This window comes from Salvia miltiorrhiza, chromosome 8, assembly GCF_028751815.1.
Source record: "Salvia miltiorrhiza cultivar Shanhuang (shh) chromosome 8, IMPLAD_Smil_shh, whole genome shotgun sequence".
Classification (NCBI taxonomy): domain Eukaryota; kingdom Viridiplantae; phylum Streptophyta; class Magnoliopsida; order Lamiales; family Lamiaceae; genus Salvia; species Salvia miltiorrhiza.
Genome location: NC_080394.1, coordinates 57296474 through 57319032, shown reverse-complemented (window position 1 = coordinate 57319032; position 22559 = coordinate 57296474). Strand labels below are relative to the sequence as shown.

The 22559-nt window shown below is 30.7% G+C and overlaps 2 protein-coding genes across 2 annotated transcripts; both read left to right on the top strand.

Annotated features, from left to right (window-relative positions):
• Nucleotides 1–12554: 12554 nt before the first annotated feature.
• On the top strand, nt 12555–16175 carry LOC130999465 (probable disease resistance protein At1g58602). The gene is made up of 3 exons (XM_057924992.1): nt 12555–13797; nt 13954–15731; nt 15881–16175. Exons 1-2 carry the CDS (start codon nt 12759–12761, stop codon nt 15699–15701), a joined length of 2787 nt encoding a protein of 928 aa, XP_057780975.1. The 5' UTR covers nt 12555–12758; the 3' UTR covers nt 15702–15731; nt 15881–16175.
• A 1557-nt stretch (nt 16176–17732) lies between these two features.
• Nucleotides 17733–21299, top strand: LOC130999464 (putative disease resistance protein At1g50180). Its single transcript, XM_057924991.1, has 2 exons — nt 17733–18863; nt 19049–21299. The coding sequence occupies exons 1-2, from the start codon at nt 17816–17818 to the stop codon at nt 19648–19650; spliced, it is 1650 nt and encodes a 549-aa protein (XP_057780974.1). The 5' UTR covers nt 17733–17815; the 3' UTR covers nt 19651–21299.
• The last annotated feature ends 1260 nt before the right edge of the window (nt 21300–22559 follow it).

Genomic DNA, 22559 nt, shown 5'->3' with positions numbered 1-22559 from the left:
CCGAGACGATGATAGGTTTGGATTTTGAAAAAGGAATTTAGTAGCTTGCTCAGTCTTTAAATATTTAATTTTGATGATTTTACTTGATGATCTTATAAATCATGAGAGCAACACTATTTATAGTGTACAATGGATGAATCTAGATTAGAGAATATGAGATATCCAAACTTAATTAAAAACTCAATACTTCCAAGATGAAGACATTAGTGTTTTCATGCATTGAATTGCAAATTAAGCTTTCAACGTTACTGCCGATATTAAACAAGAAAAATTGGGTTATGTCAAAGATATTGTTGAAGGATTTGAAGCTGCTTTAGTTGGACTCACTACCAAATTACCCAACCAATTGTGATATCAAGATCATAATTTATTTCTGTTTTTCGAAATAGCGAAATTTAGAAAACTTATTCTTTCATATGCTTCTACATAAAGAAGAAGGGCTCAAAAGAATGAGTCACTGGCCATGTTTGGTGAGCAATTTGCAAAGTTTTGGGGCTATAAATAGAATCACCCATTATATATATATATCAGCCCAATTTCAAAGATGAGCCCAACCCAATTTCCATTTTCGGTCCACTATGAAAGAAATGGACCCATACATTAATTAAAAGATCCAACAAATATAAACTCAGCCCAAAATTTATCAGGCCCGACAGCACTTCATTTCATGTTACAAAATCGAACTCAAAAGCCCAATCTGATTAACTCTTAACGCAAATTTAATCCTGTTGACTAGGAAGAAGACTCAAATTTCCATGTTTACAAAGAGGGTTTCTATTGGGTATAAGGATTTCTCCATATGGAGTTGTTTTGGTGAGATTCCACCTATGAGCCTTTGTTTGTAATTTCTAGAGATTTAAGCTTTATTTATGTTCTTGAATTGTGATTTTGTTGCTTGGTTGTTTAGAATCCAATAAATTGAAATTAAATTGGGTTGATTAATATAAATATGAATAAGCGAATTTACCCTTGGTGAGGTTGCATAGAAATGACCAAGATCTACAAGCATAGCTTCGGTATAAACATAAACGATACCTATTAAAAATGAATTTACCATACTTAATTAGTAAACACGACCACTGCAATATGATATTATAGACTATAGGTTATAAGGTAAAATAATAAATTCATAATTATTTATTATTTTACAAAGGGAGCTATACTGAGTAAAATGAGGACTATGATTCTATGAATAATGAGGGAGGACCATTGAATAAAGAAGAGGAAGAAGACAAGATAGGAGCTTGGTATATATTTAACAATAAAGATTTTCGGACACTGCAGTGTCCGGACACTGCATGAAAAACCGGTTTTTTAAGGTTTTTTTATTGAGCCGGTTTTTTCCTAATTTATGGTTTTACTAAAATATCCTTTCCTTAAATTTCTCAACTATTTTTAATCTTTTCCTAAATATATTTTATTTACATTTTTATTTTCTGTAATTTCGTTTTTTTTTGCCAATTTTTTTTCGAAAAATATTTTTTATTTTTAAATTGTTTTTTTATTTTTTTTATCGTTTTTTTAATTTTCTTTTAAAATATCATTTCCTTAAATTTCTCAACTACTTTTAATCTTTTCCTAAATATATTTTATTTACATTTTTATTTTCTGTAAATTTCGTTTTTTTTTGCCATTTTATTTTCGAAAAATATTTTTTATTTTTAAATTGTTTTTTTATTTTTTTTATCGTTTTTTTATTTTTCTTTTAAAATATTCTTTCCTTAAATTTCTCAACTACTTTTAATCTTTTCCTAAATATATTTTATTTACATTTTTATTTTCTGCAAATTTCATTTTTTTTTGCCATGTTTTTTTTCGAAATTTTTTTTTATTTTTAAATTGTTTTTTTATTTTTCTTTTAAAATATTATTTCCTTAAATTTGTCAACTACTTTTTTAATCGAGCTAATATATAGATTTGGCCACTTTCATATAGTAAAATTAAAATTTGGCCTATGAAATAAAAACATTAAAATTTAGCCAGTTTTTGTGTAAAAGTACAAAATTATCCCTTACTTTAAAATTTTAAAAAATGGCCGGTCACAATTCACAATTCAATCCTCTCTCTCTCTCTACCCCCCTTCCCTCTCCGGCTCTCCCTCTCCCTCTCGCCACCCATCCACCGCCACTCAATCTCCGACAATCGCATCGACAGCGCCACACAGCCACCACCACCGCGACGCACAGTGGCAGTGGATCTCTGGTCGCGCGCTGGAAGCCTTTGCTGCAGATCTCGCACTGGACGGTGTCAAACTCGATTGCGAAGATGGCGGTGGCTGACGGACGACGCAACGACGACGAAGACGGTGCTGCTCTCTTCGAGGAAGAAGGCGTGGACTTCGCCGATGACATCGATCATCTCGACGCCCTCCGCCGCCGCGCACGCTGCCGTGGGGCCACCGCGCGCCCAGCTGCTTCTTCGTCTCGATTCGCTGCCATCGCTTCCAAATTTATGAAGCCTTACAATATGTGTGCTGGTGATGTCTTAATTTGATCTTGATGATGACTTTCTTCTTCCTCCTCTGTTTTCTTTTTTGTATATGAAATGTTGATTGCTAGTAGCGAATGGAAATGTTTGGTTTTAAGGTTGGAAAGTGATGGAAAGGTTAGAAGAATTTGTTTTTTCTTAGAGAGGAGAGCATCATCGATCTCTTCCGCAACATTATGCTAGCTAATCCTTTGTTAGCTTGAGGAGGGGATCCGGAATGGAGTGTGGCAAAAACCAAACTTTGATCTTTGCAACAATTAAAAAAATTGATGGAGAAAATTATTGTAGATTTAATTAAATATTTGAAGTTGAGTACTATCAATCAGATTTATGAATTCACAACCAGATCTATGAAATCACAACTTAGTGTTCTTAAATTCACAACCAGATCTATGAATTCACAACTTAATATTCTTGAATTCACAACCAGATCCATGAATTCACAACTTAATATTTTTGAATTCACAACCAGCTCGATGAATCCACAATTTAATATTCTTTAATTCACAACTAAAACTTAAATTTACAACCAAAATAAATTATATTCCCTCTGTCCACGAAAAAGTGCCCTACTTACCCCTTTTTTTTTGTCCACGAAAAAGTGCCCTGTTTACCTTTTTGTACATTCATACCCTTTACTTTTCAATTTATTTACAACTTATGTCATTAATAAATCCACACTTTTATTTAATCTATGCAATTAACCCACACAATTAACTCACTAATTAAAACTACGAAATCGACTCCCCCACGCCTAATCAATCCCATTTATTTATTTATTTTCTTAATTTTCAGTTTATTTATTTATTTTCTTAATTTTCAGTTTATTTATTTATTTATTTTCTGAATTTCAAGTTTATTTATTTATTTATTTTTGAATTTTTAGTTTATTTATTTCCAGTTTATTTATTTATTTATTTATTTCCAGTTTATTTATTTATTTTCTATATTTTCAGTTTATTTATTTATTAATTTATTTCCAGTTTATTTATTTTCCATTTTATTTATATATTTATTTTCTGAATTTTCAGTTTATTTATTTATTTATTTTCTGAATTTCAAGTTTATTTATTTATTTATTTTTGAATTTTCAGTTTATTTATTTATTTCCAATTTATTTATTTTCCAGTTTATTTATTTATTTATTTTCTGAATTTTCAGTTTATTTATTTATTTATTTATTTATTTATTTTTGAATTTCCAGTTTATTTATTTATCAGTTTATTTATTTATTTTTTTCTGAATTTTCAGTTAATTTATTTCCAGTTTATTTATGTATTTTCTGAATTTTCAGTTTATTTATTTATTTATTTATTTATTTATTTCCAGTTTATTTATTTTCCATTTTATTTATATATTTATTTTCTGAATTTTCAGTTTATTTATTTATTTATTTTCTGAATTTCAAGTTTATTTATTTATTTATTTTTGAATTTTCAGTTTATTTATTTTCCAGTTTATTTACTTATTTATTTATTTCCAGTTTATTTATTTTCCAGTTTATTTATTTATTTATTTTCTGAATTTTCAGTTTATTTATTTATTTATTTTCTGAATTTCAAGTTTATTTATTTTTGAATTTTCAGTTTATTTATTTATTTATTTCGAATTTCCAGTTTATTTATTTATTTTTTTTCTGAATTTTCAGTTAATTTATTTCCAGTTTATTTATTTCCATTTTATTTATTTATTTTCTGAATTTCAAGTTTAGTTATTTATTTATTTTTGAATTTTCAGTTTATTTATTTTCCAGTTTATTTACTTATTTATTTATTTATTTCCAGTTTATTTATTTATTTTCTCAATTTTCAGTTTATTTATTTATTTATTTTCGAATTTTCAATTTATTTATTTTCTGAAAATTTTATTTCCAATTTATTTATTTTCCATTTTTTATGTATTTATTTATTTATTTATTTTCTGAATTTCAAGTTCATTTATTTATTTAATCGGCACTTTTGTTTAATGTTTTCTCATTTAAATGCTTTCATTTAATTCACCTAATAAAATAATGCCAAATAGTTAGTGCAAGATTAGTAAAAGTAACCACAATACATTAACACTACCCTTTTAGTCTTTTACACCACCTTTACACCACCTTTTTCAGCTTTCTTAAAACCCGTGCCAGCACCCAAATGGGGCACTTTTTCGTGGACGGAGGGAGTAGTTTTAGTTGTGAATTCAAACTTTAAAAACTCAAATTCACAATTACTTGGATTCACAACCAAAATAAATTATGGTTGTGAATTAAATTGTGGTTGTTAATTCGATTGGTTGTGAATTCACAAGCAAAAAATTCTGGTTGTGACTTACATTTTTTATTGTGAATTTGACTGGTTGTGAATTCACAACCAAAAAAATCTGAATGTAAATTAAATTCTAGTTGTGAATTCGACTGGTTGTGAATTCACAACCAAAAAATTCTGGTTGTGAATTCGACTGGTTGTAAATTCACAACCAATGTGAATTCACAACCAAAAAATTTTGGTTGTGAATTCCACTGGTTGTGAAATGCGGGATTTTTTAAAGGGGTGGTGTTTAAAGGGTAAAATGGTAAGTGTGGCCATTTTTTTATGTTTTTATTTTAGTGGCCAAATTTTAAGTTTACTATTTCAAAGTGGCTATTTTCAAAATCCACTCTTTTTAATCTTTTCCTAAATATATTTTATTTACATTTTTATTTTCTGTAAATTTCGTTTTTTTTTTCGAAAAATATTTTTTATTTTTAAATTGTTTTTTTATTTTTATATCGTTTTTTTATTTTTCTTTTAAAATATTCTTTCCTTAAATTTCTCAACTACTTTTAATCTTTTCCTAAATATATTTTATTTACATTTTTATTTTACCTAAATTTCGTTTTTTTTTTGCCTTTTTTTTTTCGAAAAATATTTTTTATTTTAAATTGTTTTTTTTATTTTTTTATCGTTTTTTTATTTTTCTTATAAAATATTATTTCCTTAAATTTCTCAACTACTTTTAAAATTTATATTTTGTTCGAAATTAATATTTTAGTTGTTTTAAGAGTAAATTTTTATTTTTTTTCCAAAATTATGTTTTATTAATTTGTTTCCAGATATTTTTATTATTATTATTATTTATTTTTCGAAAGTATTTTTTTTTTTGAATTTTTTTTTCGGAAATTAATATTTTAGTTGTTTTAAGAGTAAATTATTTTTTTTTCCAAAATTATGTTTTATTAATTTGTTTCCAGATATTTTTATTAATATTATTTATTTTTCGAAAGTATTTTTTTTTGAATTTTTTTTTCGGAAATTAATATTTTAGTTTTTTTAAGAGTAAATTATTTTTTTTTTCAAAATTACGATTTATTAATTTGTTTCCAAATATTTAGGGATTCTCTTAAAAATAATCATAGATTTGTTTCCAGATATTTTTATTATTATTAATATTTATTTTTCGAAATTACATTTTTTTTCGAATTTTTTTTTTGAAATTAATATTTTAGTTGTGTTAAGAGTAAATTGTTTTTTTTTCCAAAATTATGTTTTATTAATTTGTTTCCACATATTTAGAGATTATACTAAAATAATCCTAGATTTGATTCCACTAATTTAGAGATTTTCATTCTCCAAAGATTAATCCTATATTTGATTCCAGTAATTTAGATATTCTCCTAAAATAATCCTAGATTTATTTCCACATATAATTTATTTTACGAATGTTATGTTAATTTTTTTATTTTTACTAATTTAGATATTCCTTTCATAATAATTCTAGATTTGTTTTCATTTATATATTTTATTCGAATATTTTTTAAAAAATAACATATTGAAGATGATTAAAAAAAATGAAATACAATAACAAAAAAAAAAAAAAATTGGAAGAAGTTTTTAAAAAAAAAAAAACGAAATAAAAGTAAAAGTTGCGAAATTTATGTTAATTATTTTTATTATTACTAATTTTAAAGACTCCCTTCAAAATAATCCTATATTTGTTTTCATTTATATATTGTTTTTGATTTTTTTTTTAAAGAACATCTGGAAGATTATTTTTTTAAAAAAAGAAATATAATAAAAAAAGAACATTTGGAAGAAGATTTTTTTTAAAAAAAACCGAAATAAAAAGAAAAAGGTGTGTTTGCGGGATTTTAACCTGAGACCTCAATAGTATGTGAGTAATACTTTGCCACCTTGTCCGGTAGTGACAAACGCATTAGTTATGCGTTAGAAATAAATTAAAATGAATCATACTATGGGGCATCGATTGAAAAAATAAATAATATATACTTAGATTAAATATATTATAATAATTGGAATAATACGAATAAAGTTTACTTAATTAATTGAAATAAATTAATGAACTTGAAAAAAAGAAATTGTGAATACGTTGGGATATTGGTCGGAAAAGTATATAACATATCATTGAAGATACTGCATTGTAATATAGTATTGATGTCGATTTGATAATAAGATAATGAAATACTATAGTGTAAATAATGATGTCGAAATAATTATACTAAATGAAATAATGTTGAACTAATTGATTGAATGAAATTAGTGAAGTCAATAACTATATGACATATATATGAAGACAATGTATTATATTTTACTATTAAACGCGATATAATTATAAGAAATAATTATACTCAACGTTCATCAATTTGAATTTATTAATTCAAATAAATTAGTGAAGTTGATAAAAATAAAAAATAAAACAATTAATCATACGATGGGATTTTGAATGGAAAAGTATGTAACATATACTTTATTTGATTATATTATAATAAATTATTGTAATAGATATGACAATAACTAAATAAATCACTATTGTGTGATTATTGAAGTCGAAATAAGTGTATTCAATGAAATAAAGTTGAATTATTTAGTGAATTTGAAAAAAAAAATGAAATAAATTGAATTGTATAAGATATATATGTAATGAAGGAAATTTTATTAAAAATGAAAGAATATATATGTTGGCCAATTAAATGAAGACATATATAATATATATGCTCGGGAAACTATATAACATATACTTGAAGAAAATGTATCATAATATAGTATTAAGTCAATTTGATAATAAGAAAATGAACTACTATAGTTTAAATAATGATGTCGTCATAATTATAATCAATGAAATAAAGTTGAAGTAATTGATTAAACTAAATTAGTTACATTTTTAAAAATAAAATGAATCATATGATGGGAAATAGATCGAAAAAATAAATAACATATACTTTATTAAAGGTGATGTAATAATAAGAAAATGAACTGCTACTGTGTGAGTGACGATAAGAAAATTAAAATAAATGAATCAAACGAATGGATTTTGTTTGGAAAACTATGTACCATATACTTTGTGAAGTCGAAAAGATTATATTCAATGAAATAAAGTTAATAAATTATTTAAAATTAATTAGTGAATTTGGAAATAAAATTAACATATAAAACTATTTAACATATACTTGAGGGAATGCTTTATTGAAACAATTAAACGTGATATGCCAATAAAACAATGAACTGCTATACTATGGTTTAACGAAACTATTTGTTATAAAATTATGAGTTATTAATTAATTTAAGTTAAATTTGTGAATATAATATATAAATAAATGAAATAAAGTGAAGTGATTCATACAATTGGATTTCGGCCGCGACACTATTTAACATATTTTTGGACGAGAAAGAATGCATTATACGATGGCATTTTGCAATGTATTGAAATTAATTATTGAATTTGGAAAAAATAAAAAAATTTATACGATTGGATTTCGCTTGCAAGACCATTTAACATATACTCCCTCCGTCCCACGAATTTTGACACGTTTTTCTTTTTGGGCTGTCTCACGAATCTTGACACGTTTCCTTTTTGGGTAATAACTATTGCATTCTCTCTCCTACTTTATCATTTTTATTACATTCTCTCTCTTATTTTATCAATTTTATACTTTATTAATTAATTAATTACACACTTAAAACACTAATCAACAATATAGTTGTCGTTGGAAATCAACTTATCTACAATTGTCGCAATAAATAAATAAATATTAATATTATATATAGGCTACAAATTAGAATATTAAATACGATCAAAATAATTTTTAATATTAAGGGGAAAATATGGGTCTCTTTTCATTCGCAAAGAAATATTTTTGAAAAAAAAAACCCAAAAAGATCGAATTTAAATTTTGGATAAACATAATTCTTAATCAAACCCTAATATGGATAGATGTCCAAGTGGATTTTTTTTTAATTTGTCAAACGAAAAAATTTGAAAAAAAACCCTCATTAAGTTTCGAAATTCATAATTAATTTCATAAAAATATGAAGGCTGGGAACTTTATATAAAGTTGAACTTTATATATGATTATTTTTAAGAGAATCCCTAAATATCTGGAAACAAATTAATAAAACATAATTTTGGAAAAAAAATAATTTACTCTTAAAACAACTAAAATACTAAATTCCCAAAAAAATAAATTTCGAAAAAAATATTTAATTTCGAAAAAAAAATAATAATAATAATAAAAAATCTGGAAACAAATTAATAAAACATAATTTTGGAAAAAAATAAAAATTTACTCTTAAAACAACTAAAATATTAATTTCGAAAAAAATATAAATTTTAAAAGTAGTTGAGAAATTTAAGGAAATAATATTTTAAAAGAAAAATAATAAAACGATAAAAAAATTAAAAAAACAATTTAAAAATAAAATATATTTTTCGAAAAAAAATGGCAAAAAAAAAACAAAATTTAGGTAAAATAAAAATGTAAATAAAATATATTTAGGAAAAGATTAAAAGTAGTTGAGAAATTTAAGGAAGAATATTTTAAAAGAAAAATAATAAAACGATAAAAAAAATAAAAAAAACAATTTAAAAATAAAATATATTTTTCGAAAAAAATGGCACAAAAAAACAAAATTTAGGTAAAATAAAAATGTAAATAAAATATATTTAGGAAAAGATTAAAAGTAGTTGAGAAATTTAAGGAAATAATATTTTAAAAGAAAAATAAAAAAACGATAAAAAAAATTAAAAAAACAATTTAAAAATAAAAAATATTTTTCGAAAAAAAAATGGCAAAAAAAAAAAAAACGAAATTTAGGTAAAATAAAAATGTAAATAAAATATATTTAGGAAAAGATTAAAAGTAGTTGAGAAATTTAAGGAAAGAATATTTTAAAAGAAAAATAATAAAACGATAAAAAAAATAAAAAAACAATTTAAAAAACAAAAATATTTTCGAAAAAAAATGGCAAAAAAAAACGAAATTTACAGAAAATAAAAATGTAAATAAAATATATTTTAAAAATAAAAAAAACGATAAAGAAAATAAAAAAACAATTTAAAAATCAAAAATATTTTTCGGAAAAAAATGGCAAAAAAAAAAAATTTACAGAAAATAAAAATGTAAATAAAATATATTTAGGAAAAGATTAAAAATAGTTGAGAAATTTAAGGAAAGGATATTTTAGTAAAACCATAAATTAGCAAAAAACCGGCTCAATCAAAAAACCTTAAAAAAACCGGTTTTTCATGCAGTGTCCGGACACTGCAGTGTCCGAAAATCACTACTCTATATTTATATATAATAACAAACAGATGAATAACTAATACTCTCTCCGTTCACATTTTTTTTTATCATTTTGAAACGTCCAAAAAAATTAGTCAATTTTCATTTTTAAAACTTTCTGTTACATGGTCGACATTTTTCTCTATTTACAATATAATTAATTATCATTATTAATACTATATTTTAAATGGAACCTTCTGCACTCATAATACATTAACTATTTTTTATTAAAATTCGTGTCGTCCATTTGTAAGACTATTTTTTATGGACAGTGAAAGTATATGTGCTTTTCTAAAAGGTGAACTGCTTTACTCGCGCTTTTTTCCCACGAGCCAAAGTCAAAGCTCCCAATATCCCTCTTTTCTCATGTAGTATATCAAAGTGTTCACCAATCAATTAAAATTGATGATTTTTTAAAATAAGAAATTTATTCATTTATAGAGTAATATATTTTTAAAAAGGGTTTACTATAATTGTAGAATTAAATAGACTAAATTGTGAAACTTCAAGTTGTGAATTGTGAGAATATAAAAAATAGTACAAGTGTGATTACTTTTTTATATTAAAAATCCACTCATTAATTAACCTTGTCTTAGTTGTCGTTTATATCTACTCATGCATAATTCTTATTATCAGCAAATATTTAATCACAATGAAAACCTGAAAAGCATCTTTAATTTGTTTTAACTATATATTCTGCTCCATACTTCAATATATTGACTGCTTCAAACAAACTGCAAGTTGGATTTTACTACAGCAATAAAATTATTATAATAATTTTTTGTGAACAAAATTATTATAATAATTAGGGAAAATTGCACCTAAATACACAAACTTTGCCAAAAATTCATATTTGACGCGAAGTTAGGATTTTACATTTTAATACACCAACTTTCGTTGTTGTCCAAATTTGACATGACTTAATTTTTAAAAATTCAAAAAACAACCCATTTTTGTAAATAAGTATACAAAGACCCACTTATGTTATAATTTGGGACATTTAAACCAAAACAAGATATTTCCTTATGATGTTTTCCTTTAAACCATTTTAGGCGCGGATCAAAGATTAAAAGAAAACATCATAAAAAAATATCTTGTTTTGGTTTAAATGTCTCAAATAATAACATAAGCGGATCTTTGTATAATTATTTACAAAAAGGAGTTGTTTTTTGAATTTTTAAGAATTAAGTCGTGTCAAATTTGGACAATAACAAAAGTTGATGTATTAAAATGTAAAATCCTAACTTCGCGTCAAATATGGATTTTTGGCAAAGTTTGTGTATTTTCACGCAATTATCCCTAATAATTACTATAAAGACAAGTTGGCTTTCTCAAACGCGTATACAATGTCACAAAATCTATCATATATTGGTTTCGAAGTCAATTAAAGCGATAAACATTGATTTCTTATTTGAATTTTAATTACTCTTCAACAGCTAACAGTAGGGTATGAATGAGTAGAATAAGTATTTTTAATGCATATTCCCGTTAAATGAGTAGAATAATGAGGGAGAATTATGTTGAGCTATTTCCACTTCAATTCATGTGGAATGGCCCACAATAGCCAACACATTTTGACATAGATTGTGCAGATGCAATGTTGCATTTATTGCAACAGTTTGCAACAAAGACTTTGGAGTGAAATTGGTAGCAACAAATGAGGGAGTATTGAACAAGTCATTCACATCTCTCAATCTTCAAATGAATATGTCTGGGATGAACCTTCGGCTTGTGTGGAGGGTCTTCTTCACTTACAATGCATTTGCTCTTAATAAAATCATCTTTTTCGTCAAAAAAATAATTTAATTTTAATTTGTCATTTCTTCATTTTGTACACATATTCTAACTATTTACTAAAAGTTGTGTGCCGACGAAATGGGATTCAGTATACCATACTTTATGTCCCATTTTGTGTTCCACTCTCAATTTTGTATGCTTTAGTTTAATTTTATGATTATTAACTAGGATTTATTCTATCATTTAATTTCAGTTTTATTAGCTAATAATAAGTTGATAAATTCAAAGTCATGGTATATACTCCCTCCGTCCACGAAAGAACTTCCTATTTTTCTATTTCGGGACGTCCACGAAAGAACTTCCTACTTTTTCCTATTTTGGGACAATACCCCACCACTTAAAAAATACTCCCCTTTTAAGACAATTCCCACCACTCAAATAACATTAATTAAAACAACACAATAAATTATTAATACTTTTTCACAATTCCCAATACACTTTACAACTTTTTCTCCACTCTCAATACACTATACAACATTTTATTAAAACTCGTGCCACTCTCTCCTAGGAAGTTCTTTCATGGACGGAGGGAGTACTTTTTAAAAATAATTTTTTTTAAATAAAAATTAAATATAATTCATTGTATTATAATAAATTTTATTTTTATAAAAAATATTTTTAAAATAATAGATGTAAGCATGAGACACGATGACACATAAAATTATAGGACACTGGATCTCATTCCGTGTTCCCGACTCTTTTGGTGTAATGACAAATTATTTAATATGTATTGACTATTGGCGATCGAAGGCAGCAGCTGTACAATTACGACCACAACTTCCTTATCTTTTCTAATTAACTTCCCTCTCACCACTACCAAATCAAGAGTGTTCAACCAATCAATTTGATATATCGGAGCTTCCCCAAATTAGCAAATCAAGAGTGTTCCACCAATCAATTAGACCAAAGAAATCTGAGCTTCCCCCAAATTATTGCAATGGCAGAAGCAGTGGTGTCGACTGCTCTAGAAACCTTGCGCGATTTGTTGGTGGAAGAAGCAAGGTTTTTATATGGTGTGGGTGACCAAGTGAGGGAGTTCGAGATCCAGCTCAAAGAGATGAAATGTTTCCTTGAAGATGCTGACAGAAGACGACACGAAAGCAAAACCATTTTGAATTGGATCTCAGAGATCAAAGATCTTGTGTACAGAGCAGAAGCAGCCATTGAAAGACACACAGCTTATCAAGTGTGTTCAAGGAGAAGACGAGGCCTGAGACAGCTCATCTGCAGATATTCTTGTATTTTGGAAGAAGGCTACTCGCTCCACCAACTAGGCTCCGAGATTTCACAAATCAAATCCGATCTTGGAAGAGTCACCGAAGCCATGCGAGCCTACGGAATAAAGAACATCATCGATCGTGGGGAGAGCTCGGCTGCCGGCAACAACAACAGGGCAAGGAAGACCTTCCCTGAATTCGTGATCGGAGACTGTTTTGTGGGGATGAAGGACGAGCTCAAGCAGCTTCTTCATCTCCTATTGGAAGACGAAAAGCATCGAGTAATTTCAGTGTGGGGAATGGGGGGATCAGGCAAGACCACCATTGCCAAAAAGCTCTACAACGAGATCAAGACCAGCTTTGATATTTGCGCATGGGTTTGCATTAGTCAGCAATGTCCAAGTTTTCAATCTGTTTGGAAGGATGTTCTCAAGCAGCTAGAGCATCAAAACACGAAGGATGGGCCAAAAATAAGGGAGGATGTTACAAGTTTGAACGAGTGGGAGTTGAAGGAGCGACTATGCAAGATACAAAAAGAGAAGCGATGCCTCATTGTTTTTGACGATCTTTGGGAAACATCTCATTGGGATGGCTTCAAGCATCCCTTCCTTGTCCAAGATTTGCAGAGCAAAATCTTGATCACCACGCGCGAAGAGGAAGTCGCGGAGATTGGATGCCCTGTCAAACTTGGGTTTCTAAAAGAGGAAGATGCTTTGGAACTACTCAAGAAGAAAGCATTTCCCCACACCAACATTCCAGGTTAGTAGGATTTGACTTCTAGTCTACAAATAATATTCTAGATTTACATGTTGGTTAGTTTCTACTCTTGCATCATCGATTCCAAATCAGATGAGAGGATCTGATTAAGTTATCAAGTTACTATTCAATTAATTGTCATTTGTTTTTTCAATGCAGAATTTGCATTGGAAGAAAATTTTGAGAAAATTGGCAAAGAAATGGTTCAAAAATGTGGGTATTTGCCGTTGGCAATTTCTTTACTCGGTGGGGTCTTGAGAAAGAAAAATTCGATGATGGAGTGGGAGTTAGTCAAAGAATTCATATATAGAGATGAAAAGGAGATTGATGGAGTGCTAAATTTAAGCTATGAAAGTCTACCATATTATTTGAAGCCTTGCTTTCTCTATATGGGTATATTTCAAGAGGACCAAACCATATATCCTAGGCAACTATATTTGATGTGGATAGCACAAGGCATGATTTCATATGAGAATATTGGAGACAACGACAAAACTTTGATCGAAATTGCCGAGCTCTACTTGGGTGAGTTGGCCTCCAGGTCCATCGTCCAACTTGAAATTAATTACAGCGATGCTGTCACAAGTGGAAGAAAATATAGGAGCTGCAAACTTCATGATGTAGTAAGAGAACTATGTTTGAAATTGGGGAGAAGTGAGGATTTTGGTGCTCAGAGTTTGGAGTATCAAAGTGGGAAAGCTTCCTCGCATAGGAAAATACGGCATTTGGCTTTACATTTCAGGAAGGAAGTTCAAGTGGAACCTGACGAGCTTACACTCACTTGGGGAGAAGATAGTACTGAACATTTAAGGTCTCTTCAAATGTTCAGTCACATAAATTCGGGTGTTGTTGAGTTTCCCCCGCAAGGTATTGTTGATTTTCAGAAATTCAAATTGCTGAGAGATGTAGGTATGGTGGGATTCAAATTTGAAGGAAGAAAGTTATCGAAAGGAATCACCAGTCTTGTTCACCTTAGACGTTTGTGTTTAGAAAGATGTGAATTTGATACGCTACCGTCGTCCATAAGGAATTTGGTATACATGGATACCCTTGATTTAACTGATTCGATGAATATTGAAGTCCCAAATGTTTTTAAGGAGATCGTACGTTTAAAGCACTTGTTTCTTCCGGAATATGAGGAGGAAAAAATTGGAAGTTATCGATTAACATTGGACGAGGGAGTGGTTGAGTTGGAGACCCTATGGTGGTTGGATAGTAGAGTGCATGACTTAAAATGTATGAACAGAATGAAGAATCTGCGAAGTTTCTCAACAAAAATATATGACAACGAAAGCTTGTCAACCATCATCGACGTCATTGCTCTCATGGAAAAGTTACTGCATTGTTGGGTTGAAATCAACAAGGGTTGCGAGTTAGGAACAAATAAGGGAGTGTTAACGCTGAAGAAGGTAATCACATGTCCCAATCTTCATTCCTTGTGGATTCAAGTTAAGTTAGGGAAGGCGCTGGCAGAGTGCGGGAGTGACTTCATCAGTTCAAAACTTATAACTTTGGGGCTGTATGAATGTGAGATTGAGGATGATCCAATGGGGATACTGGGGAAGCTTCCTTGCTTGATACATTTGTATTTATGGACGAAATCATTTGTGGGGGAGGAGATGACGTGTCCATCAAACAGTTTTCCTCGCCTCAAGTTGCTTGTGCTATATCAATTACCAAAGTTGAGGGAGTGGAGAGTGGAGGCAGGAGCCATGCCCCTTCTCTATGAATTGAAGATCTTTGATTGTTCCAGTCTGAAGATGATTCCAGATGGATTGAGTTTCATTTCCACTCTTCAGGAACTAACGATCATTGGAATGCCGGAAATGGAGAAGAGGGTATCGGCATCAGGAGAGGATTTCCACAAAGTCGGCCATGTCCCTTCAATTATCATCCTAAACTATTGATGATGACTAACTAATCTAGTCTCCACCCGGGTAATGCTTGCACCAATTAATCTCATTCTCAATTCCCAATTATGTTGCTTCAATTTTAGTTTTTTGTCTAAAAGATAGGTATCTCGATAAGGTTTTAACTATAAAGCTCGACGCATTCTAAACTTGTATCGTCTTGGTTTTGGTTGTAGGGTACTTTTCTCCCCCCCGGGCGCCTTCGAGCTATAGTCTTGTTGTTCCATGTCCCAAGTATTTCTCTTTAATTCTTTGCAATCTTTTCTCTCCTCCCTTGTTTCGCTTTAATCACTTTTTTTAAAATAAATGTGTATATTTTTATTAATCTGGTTAAATTTGGTGATTCTGGACAATTTATTCTAGACTTGCTTAGTTGCATATGGAGTTATTATTTTGGTAAGATTCAGTCCATGAGCCTTTGTTTATAATTTCTGGAGATTTAAGCTTTATTTCAGTTCTTGAATTGTGTTTTTTGTTGCTTGGTTGTTTAGAATCCAATAAATTGAAAACTGGGTTGATTAATATGAACATGCTATAATAATGATAGTGTGTGTTTTGAATAGATGGATATAAAATCCCGATTGGTATACGTAATTCTTAGCTCAAAATCCTTCGACTACTACCTCTATTGCATATGATTTTATCGTTGATTAAGCAAGAAAAATTGGATCAGGTTAATGATATTGTTGAAGGAAATGTAGGGAAGCAGACTCGTGGCGCCTACCTGATCAACACTAATTTTAATTTAGGAGTAATTGCGTCTAACTATACGAACTTTTACCAAATATTGATTTTGCAGCACGTGGACTAAAAACATTGTCTCTAAATTTATACATGATGTTTTAATTATTCTAAATTTTCATACAATGGTTAATTAGTTTCCGGTGAACCGTGGTTAACTGAAGTGACGAATTAATGTAATTGTGATTACTTATTATAAAGTATTGAAAAGTCAAGATTTGGCATTGTAAAAGGAGACATGCATGCATGCCAAAAAAATATGATGAAATTCTCTGTCCATGTATGTCCGATATCATCTGTGATTCCCTATTAATTTTACTGATTTAATAATATTTATTATAAAATAAAGTAAATATTATGCTGTACTAATTAAGCTCGGAATAATAATGACATATTTGAGCAATGGAATCAGATTTAAGGTCCAAAAGATTAACGAAAATGCCCCAAATATACCTCTGTAAACATATATTTTAAAAATGAACTATCCTGAATAAAATAGGTTCTATAAATAGAATTATTCATACTTTCATTTATCAGCCCAATTGAAAAGATGAGTCCAGCCCCAATTTCTTTCTCTCTCTTCCACTCCCTCTAAAATGGACCCTTTTCTTAACTAACAGATCCAACAAACACAAATTCGGCCCAAAAATTATCAGGCTCAACAGCACTTCAATTTCAATTATCGAACTCAAAAGCCCAACTTAGTTTATCTAAATTCACAAAAATTGTTGTTGAAGAAAAATTGCTGGTGCTTTCGCTGTAAGTGACATTAATTACTCACAACAATTCATTATGTCGGCTAATGATGAATCACCTTATCATTTTTTAAACCATATTATTCAGTTTTCGTGGTTTAGAAATTGTCTAAATAAGGTATTCCTTTTTGACACGTAATCCTTTTTGGGCCGTCTACGACACATTTTCAAATAAGGTAATAATTAGTTCAAAAATAAGGGGTCTTAGTTACATATTCTCTTCTATTTTATCACTTTATTCCATTATCTCTCCTATTTTATCACTTTTATACTTTATTACCTACACGCTTAAAACATTAATCTACAACTCCTTAATAATTCCCGTGCCGAAACCAAACGTGTCAAGATTCGTGGGACGGATGGAGTATTTTTAATGCATATTCCCTTTGAATGACGAGCGAGAATTGTTGGATGAAGAGAAGAAGACGAGGTAGAAACAAATAGAATTTAGTGTAATACTTAACAAACAAACAGAATTAGTATTATTGAATGAATCACCAGGTGGTCCCTACTAAACAAAACAAGAGGAATTAATCAAGACTCACATAGAGGAAATACTCTGTTTCGCAATCCAAATTCTTCGCAATCTCGATTGAAGAATTTGGAATTGTTGCGATGGCAGAAGCAGTGGTGTCGACTGCTCTAGAAACCTTGCGCCATTTGTTGTCGGAAGAAGCAAGGCTTTTATATGGTGTGAGTGACCAAGTGAGGCAGCTCGAGATCCAGCTCAAAGAGATGAAGTGTCTCCTCGAAGATGCTGACAAAAGACGACATGAAAGCAAAATCATTTTGAATTGGATCTCGGAGATAAAAGATCTTGTGCACGGAGCGGAGGCCGCCATTGAAAGACACGCAGCTTATCAAGTGATGTCAAGGAGAAGACGAGGCCTGAGACACCTTATCCGCAGATATTCTTGTATTTTGGAAAAATGCTACTCGCTCCACCAACTAGCCTCCGAGATTTCACAAATCAAATCCGATCTTGGAAGGGTAACCGAAGCCATGCGAGCTTACGGAATAAAGAACATCATCGATCGCGGGGAGAGCTCGTCCGCCAACAACAGGGCAAGGAGGAGCTTCCCCGGATTCGAGGTCGGAGACTGTTTTGTGGGGATGGAGGATGAGCTGAAGCAGCTTGGTAATCTCCTAAGGCAAGACAACGAGGAGCGAGTTATTTCAGTGTGGGGAATGGGGGGTTCAGGCAAGACCACCATTGCCAAAAAGCTCTACAACGAGACCAATACAAACTTTGATCTTTGCGCATGGGTTTGCATCACTCAGCAATGTCAGAGTTTTCAATCAGTTTGGAATGATGTTCTCAAGCAGCTAGAGCATCAAAGCAGCAAGGTTGTAAGCGATGAGCCACAACGAATAAGGGAGGACGTTGTTCCAAATCTAAGCGATTGGGAGTTGAAGGAGCGACTATGCAAGATACAAAGAGACAAGCGTTGCCTCATTGTTGTTGACGATCTTTGGAAAGTTGCTGATTGGAATGAGTTGAAGCATCCCTTCCTTGTCCAGAATTTGCAAAGCAAAATCTTGATCACCACACGCAAAGAGGAAGTTGCAAAGATTGGATGCCCTGTAAAACTTGGGCTTCTAAAAGAGGAAGATGCTTTGGAACTACTCAAGAACAAAGCCTTTCCACATACCAATATTCCAGGTTAGTTGTGTGTATGTATAATATGGTGCTTTAGTTTCTATATTACAAATTAATATTCTAAAATATTTACCTGCTGGTAGTTTGTTTTCTTGCATCATCGATTCCAAATTAGATGAGAGGGTAAATAATTAAGTTATATAGTTGTAGTACTATTCAATTAATTGTCATTTGTTATTTCAATACAGACTTTGCATTGGAAGAAAATTTTGAGAAAATTGGGAAAGAAATGGTGAAGAAATGTGGGAATTTGCCGTTGGCAATTTCTTTACTTGGTGGGGTCTTGAGAATGAAAAATTCGATGATGGAGTGGGAGTTAGTAAATGAGGATATCAAAGACTTCATATATAGAGATGAAAGTGAGATTGATGGAGTGCTAAATTTAAGCTATGAAAGCCTACCTTACTATTTGAAGCCTTGCTTTCTCTATATGGGTTTATTTCAAGAGGACGAAACCATACATCCTATAGAGCTATATAGGATGTGGATAGCACAGGGCATGGTTTCATATGAGAATATTCATGACAGGGACAAAACTTTGACTGAAATCGCGGAGCTCTACTTGGGGGAGTTGGCCTCCAGATCCATTGTCCAAGTTGAAATTAACGATGGTGTCACAACTGGAAGAAGATATTCGAGCTGCAAACTTCATGATGTATATAGTAAGAGAGCTAAGTTTAAAATTGGGGAAAAGAGAGGATTTTGGTGTTCTGAGTTTGGAGTACCAAACTGGGAAACTAACTACCTCACTACGGCATATGAAAATACGACATTTGGCTATCCATTTTAGAAGAGAAGTCGAACTGGACCTGTCGAGCTTGGAGAAGATGCTAGCAAACGCTTAAGGTCTCTTCATATATTCAATCACTTGAGTAGCCGTTTTGCTGTTAAGTTTCCCTCGCAGAGTACCTTTGATTTTCAGAAATTCAAATTGCTCAGAGACCTTGTTATCATCGGATTCAAATTTGCAGGTAGAAAGTTACCGAAAGGAATCACTAATCTTTTTCACCTTAGATATTTACGTTTAGAAGAATGTGAATTTGATAAGATACCGTCGTCCATTAGGAATTTGGTATACATGGATACCCTTAATTTAACTTATTCAAAGAATATCAAAGTTCCAAATATTTTTAAGGAGATGCAACGTTTAAAACACTTGTTTCTTCCCGATTATGATGAGGAAAATATTGGAAATTATAGATTAACATTGGACGAGGAAGTGGTTGAGTTGGAGACCCTATGGGAGTTGAATAGTAGAGTTCACGAATTAAAATGTATGAACAGAAGGAAGAATCTTCAACGTTTTTCAGCAAGCATACACGACAATGAAAGCTTGTCAGCTATCATGAATGCCATTGCTACCAATTGGAACAAGTTAGTGTATTGTGTGGTTGATATCACAGGTGATTGTGAGTTAGGAACAAATGAGGGAGTGTTGAAAAAGGCATTCACATGTCCCAATCTTCATTCCTTGTTGATTCAAGTTAAGTTGGGGAATGTGCTGGCAAAGTGCGGGCGTGACTTTTTCAGCTCTAAACTTATGATTTTGGCCCTGTCGGAATGTGAGATTGAGGATGATCCAATGGGGATACTGGGGAAGCTCCCTTGCTTGACAGATTTGTATTTACTGATGAAATCATTCGTGGGGGAGGAGATGACGTGTCCTTCAAACAGTTTTCCTCACCTCAAAAAGCTTATTCTATCTGAATTACCAAACCTGAGAGAGTGGAGAATGGATGCAGGAGCCATGCCCCTTCTCTCTGAATTACAGATAGATGAGTGCTCTCATTTGGAGATGCTTCCAGATGGATTGAGTGGCATTTCTACTCTTCGGGATCTGGAGATTAAGGGAATGCCGGAATTGGGGAAGAGGATATCGGCATCAGGAGAGGATTTCCACAAAGTCAGCCATGTCCCTTCAATTATTATCCAAGACGATGACTAGTCTCTACCCGGGTAATGCCTGCAACAATCTCTTTCTCAATTCCCAATTCTTTATTAAAGCTCGATAAGGTTTTAATAAAGCTCGACCCATTCTAAAGCTTGCATCATCTTTCTCTTGGTTGCAGGGTACTTTCCTCCCCCCTTGGAGCTACAGTCTTGTTTCATTTCTCTTTAATTACTTGCACTCTTTTCTATGCAACCTTGTTTCGCTTTAATCACTTATTTTGAAATAAATGTGTATATACTTCCTTTTGTATGCGGCTCCAAGGCTGAAATCTGTTTGATTTTGATGATTCTGCACAATATTGCTTAGTTCCATATGTAGATGTTTTGGTGAGATTCGACTCTGAAGATTTAAGCTATATAATTCTGTTCTTGAATTGTGATTTTTGTTGCTTGGTTGTTGATGGTTTAATTTACCATTGATTAAGCAAGAAAAATTGGGTTATATATGTTGAAGATATTGTTGAAGGACTTGAAGCTGCTTTAGTTGGACTCACCGAATTCCGGTAGAGGCGCGGCGCATTCTGGTTTGGCGCAGCAGCACCGTGAAAGAGAAAGGAGGGCAGTGTTCTGAAATGCGAGAGAGAGAGAGAGAGAGAGAGAGAGAGAGAGAGGCTCTCAGACACGTTATTGAGGAAAGGGTGATTCTATTTGTAGCCCCCATTTTACTCTTTATAGCCCAATAATTTAAAATAATAATTCAAAATATTAAAAATTTACTATTTTACCCTATATTTTATAATCTCTAAATTAAATTAGTATAGCCCCTGTTTCAAAATACATACAAATATCGCACTTCTAATGCAACAGATTTGTTTCTCTCTGGGCAATGGTCATTAATCGACTTCAATTAGTTGCCGAATTACGAAAATTGTTTTTGTTTATTTAGTACCATTTCTTCTTCACCACAAACTGAGGAAATCCATTAAATTCAAAATGGTAAAAGAAAATAATGTTGGGAAATTAGACGCAACTAATTTCGCCCTGGATCTAGTGTGACGCAATATTTTAGATATCGACCGATATGAAACGACAAAAAAAATGACACCGATATTTTTAACGTGGTTCGGCCAAATTGCCTACGTCCACGGACCCACACCAATATATTAGAGAATCTCAAAAGGAGGAGTACAACAAAAATACCACACTGTATTTTGTATCTGCCTACGCAGAGGCTATCTCTCAACTCACTTTTATCACTCGTGTATAACTTCCACACTGAAGTTTTCTCTCACAATATTTTTCTCTCTCTCTCTAGCAAATAACACTTCTGCTAGGTGGTGTTTTGGTTGTGTTGGGATGGATATTTGCAGGTTGCTGCCATATCTATTTATAGGCAAAATTTAGCCTCCAAATGAATAGTATTTGTAGCAAAAGTTCAAAGTTTGGCCGCAATGCTTGAAGAAAAATTGTAGAAGCATTAAATGCTTGGTAGAGCTATGCACTAGCCCTTTGACTAACAAATAATACATGCTAAAAATCACGTAATCCCAAATCCTTTTCTTTTCTTTGTTCGCCACTCTTACTCAGACGGAATTCATTATTAATATCACATTAAGTTAGGTTACAAAAAATAGCATTAAATCAATTATTTGTTGGTGACACATGAAATCGACAGCAGAAGTGTGGCGGTGATGTGTGGCTTTTGAAAGTAATGATTATAAAGAAAAGCTATAATCTTCTGATCGATCTGTATTTACTCAAACATAGAGAGAAAATAGCTATAATCTTCTGATCTTTTTGAAAGTAATG

Bases quoted from the DNA above. Each gene is read 5' to 3' on its own strand.
- LOC130999465 (XM_057924992.1), top strand. From the start codon at position 12,759: ATGGCAGAAGCAGTGGTGTCGACTGCTCTAGAAACCTTGCGCGATTTG. The intron at 13,798-13,953 runs GTTAGTAGGATT...TTTTCAATGCAG, and splicing joins TCCCCACACCAACATTCCAG to AATTTGCATTGGAAGAAAAT.
- LOC130999464 (XM_057924991.1), top strand. From the start codon at position 17,816: ATGGCAGAAGCAGTGGTGTCGACTGCTCTAGAAACCTTGCGCCATTTG. The intron at 18,864-19,048 runs GTTAGTTGTGTG...ATTTCAATACAG, and splicing joins TCCACATACCAATATTCCAG to ACTTTGCATTGGAAGAAAAT.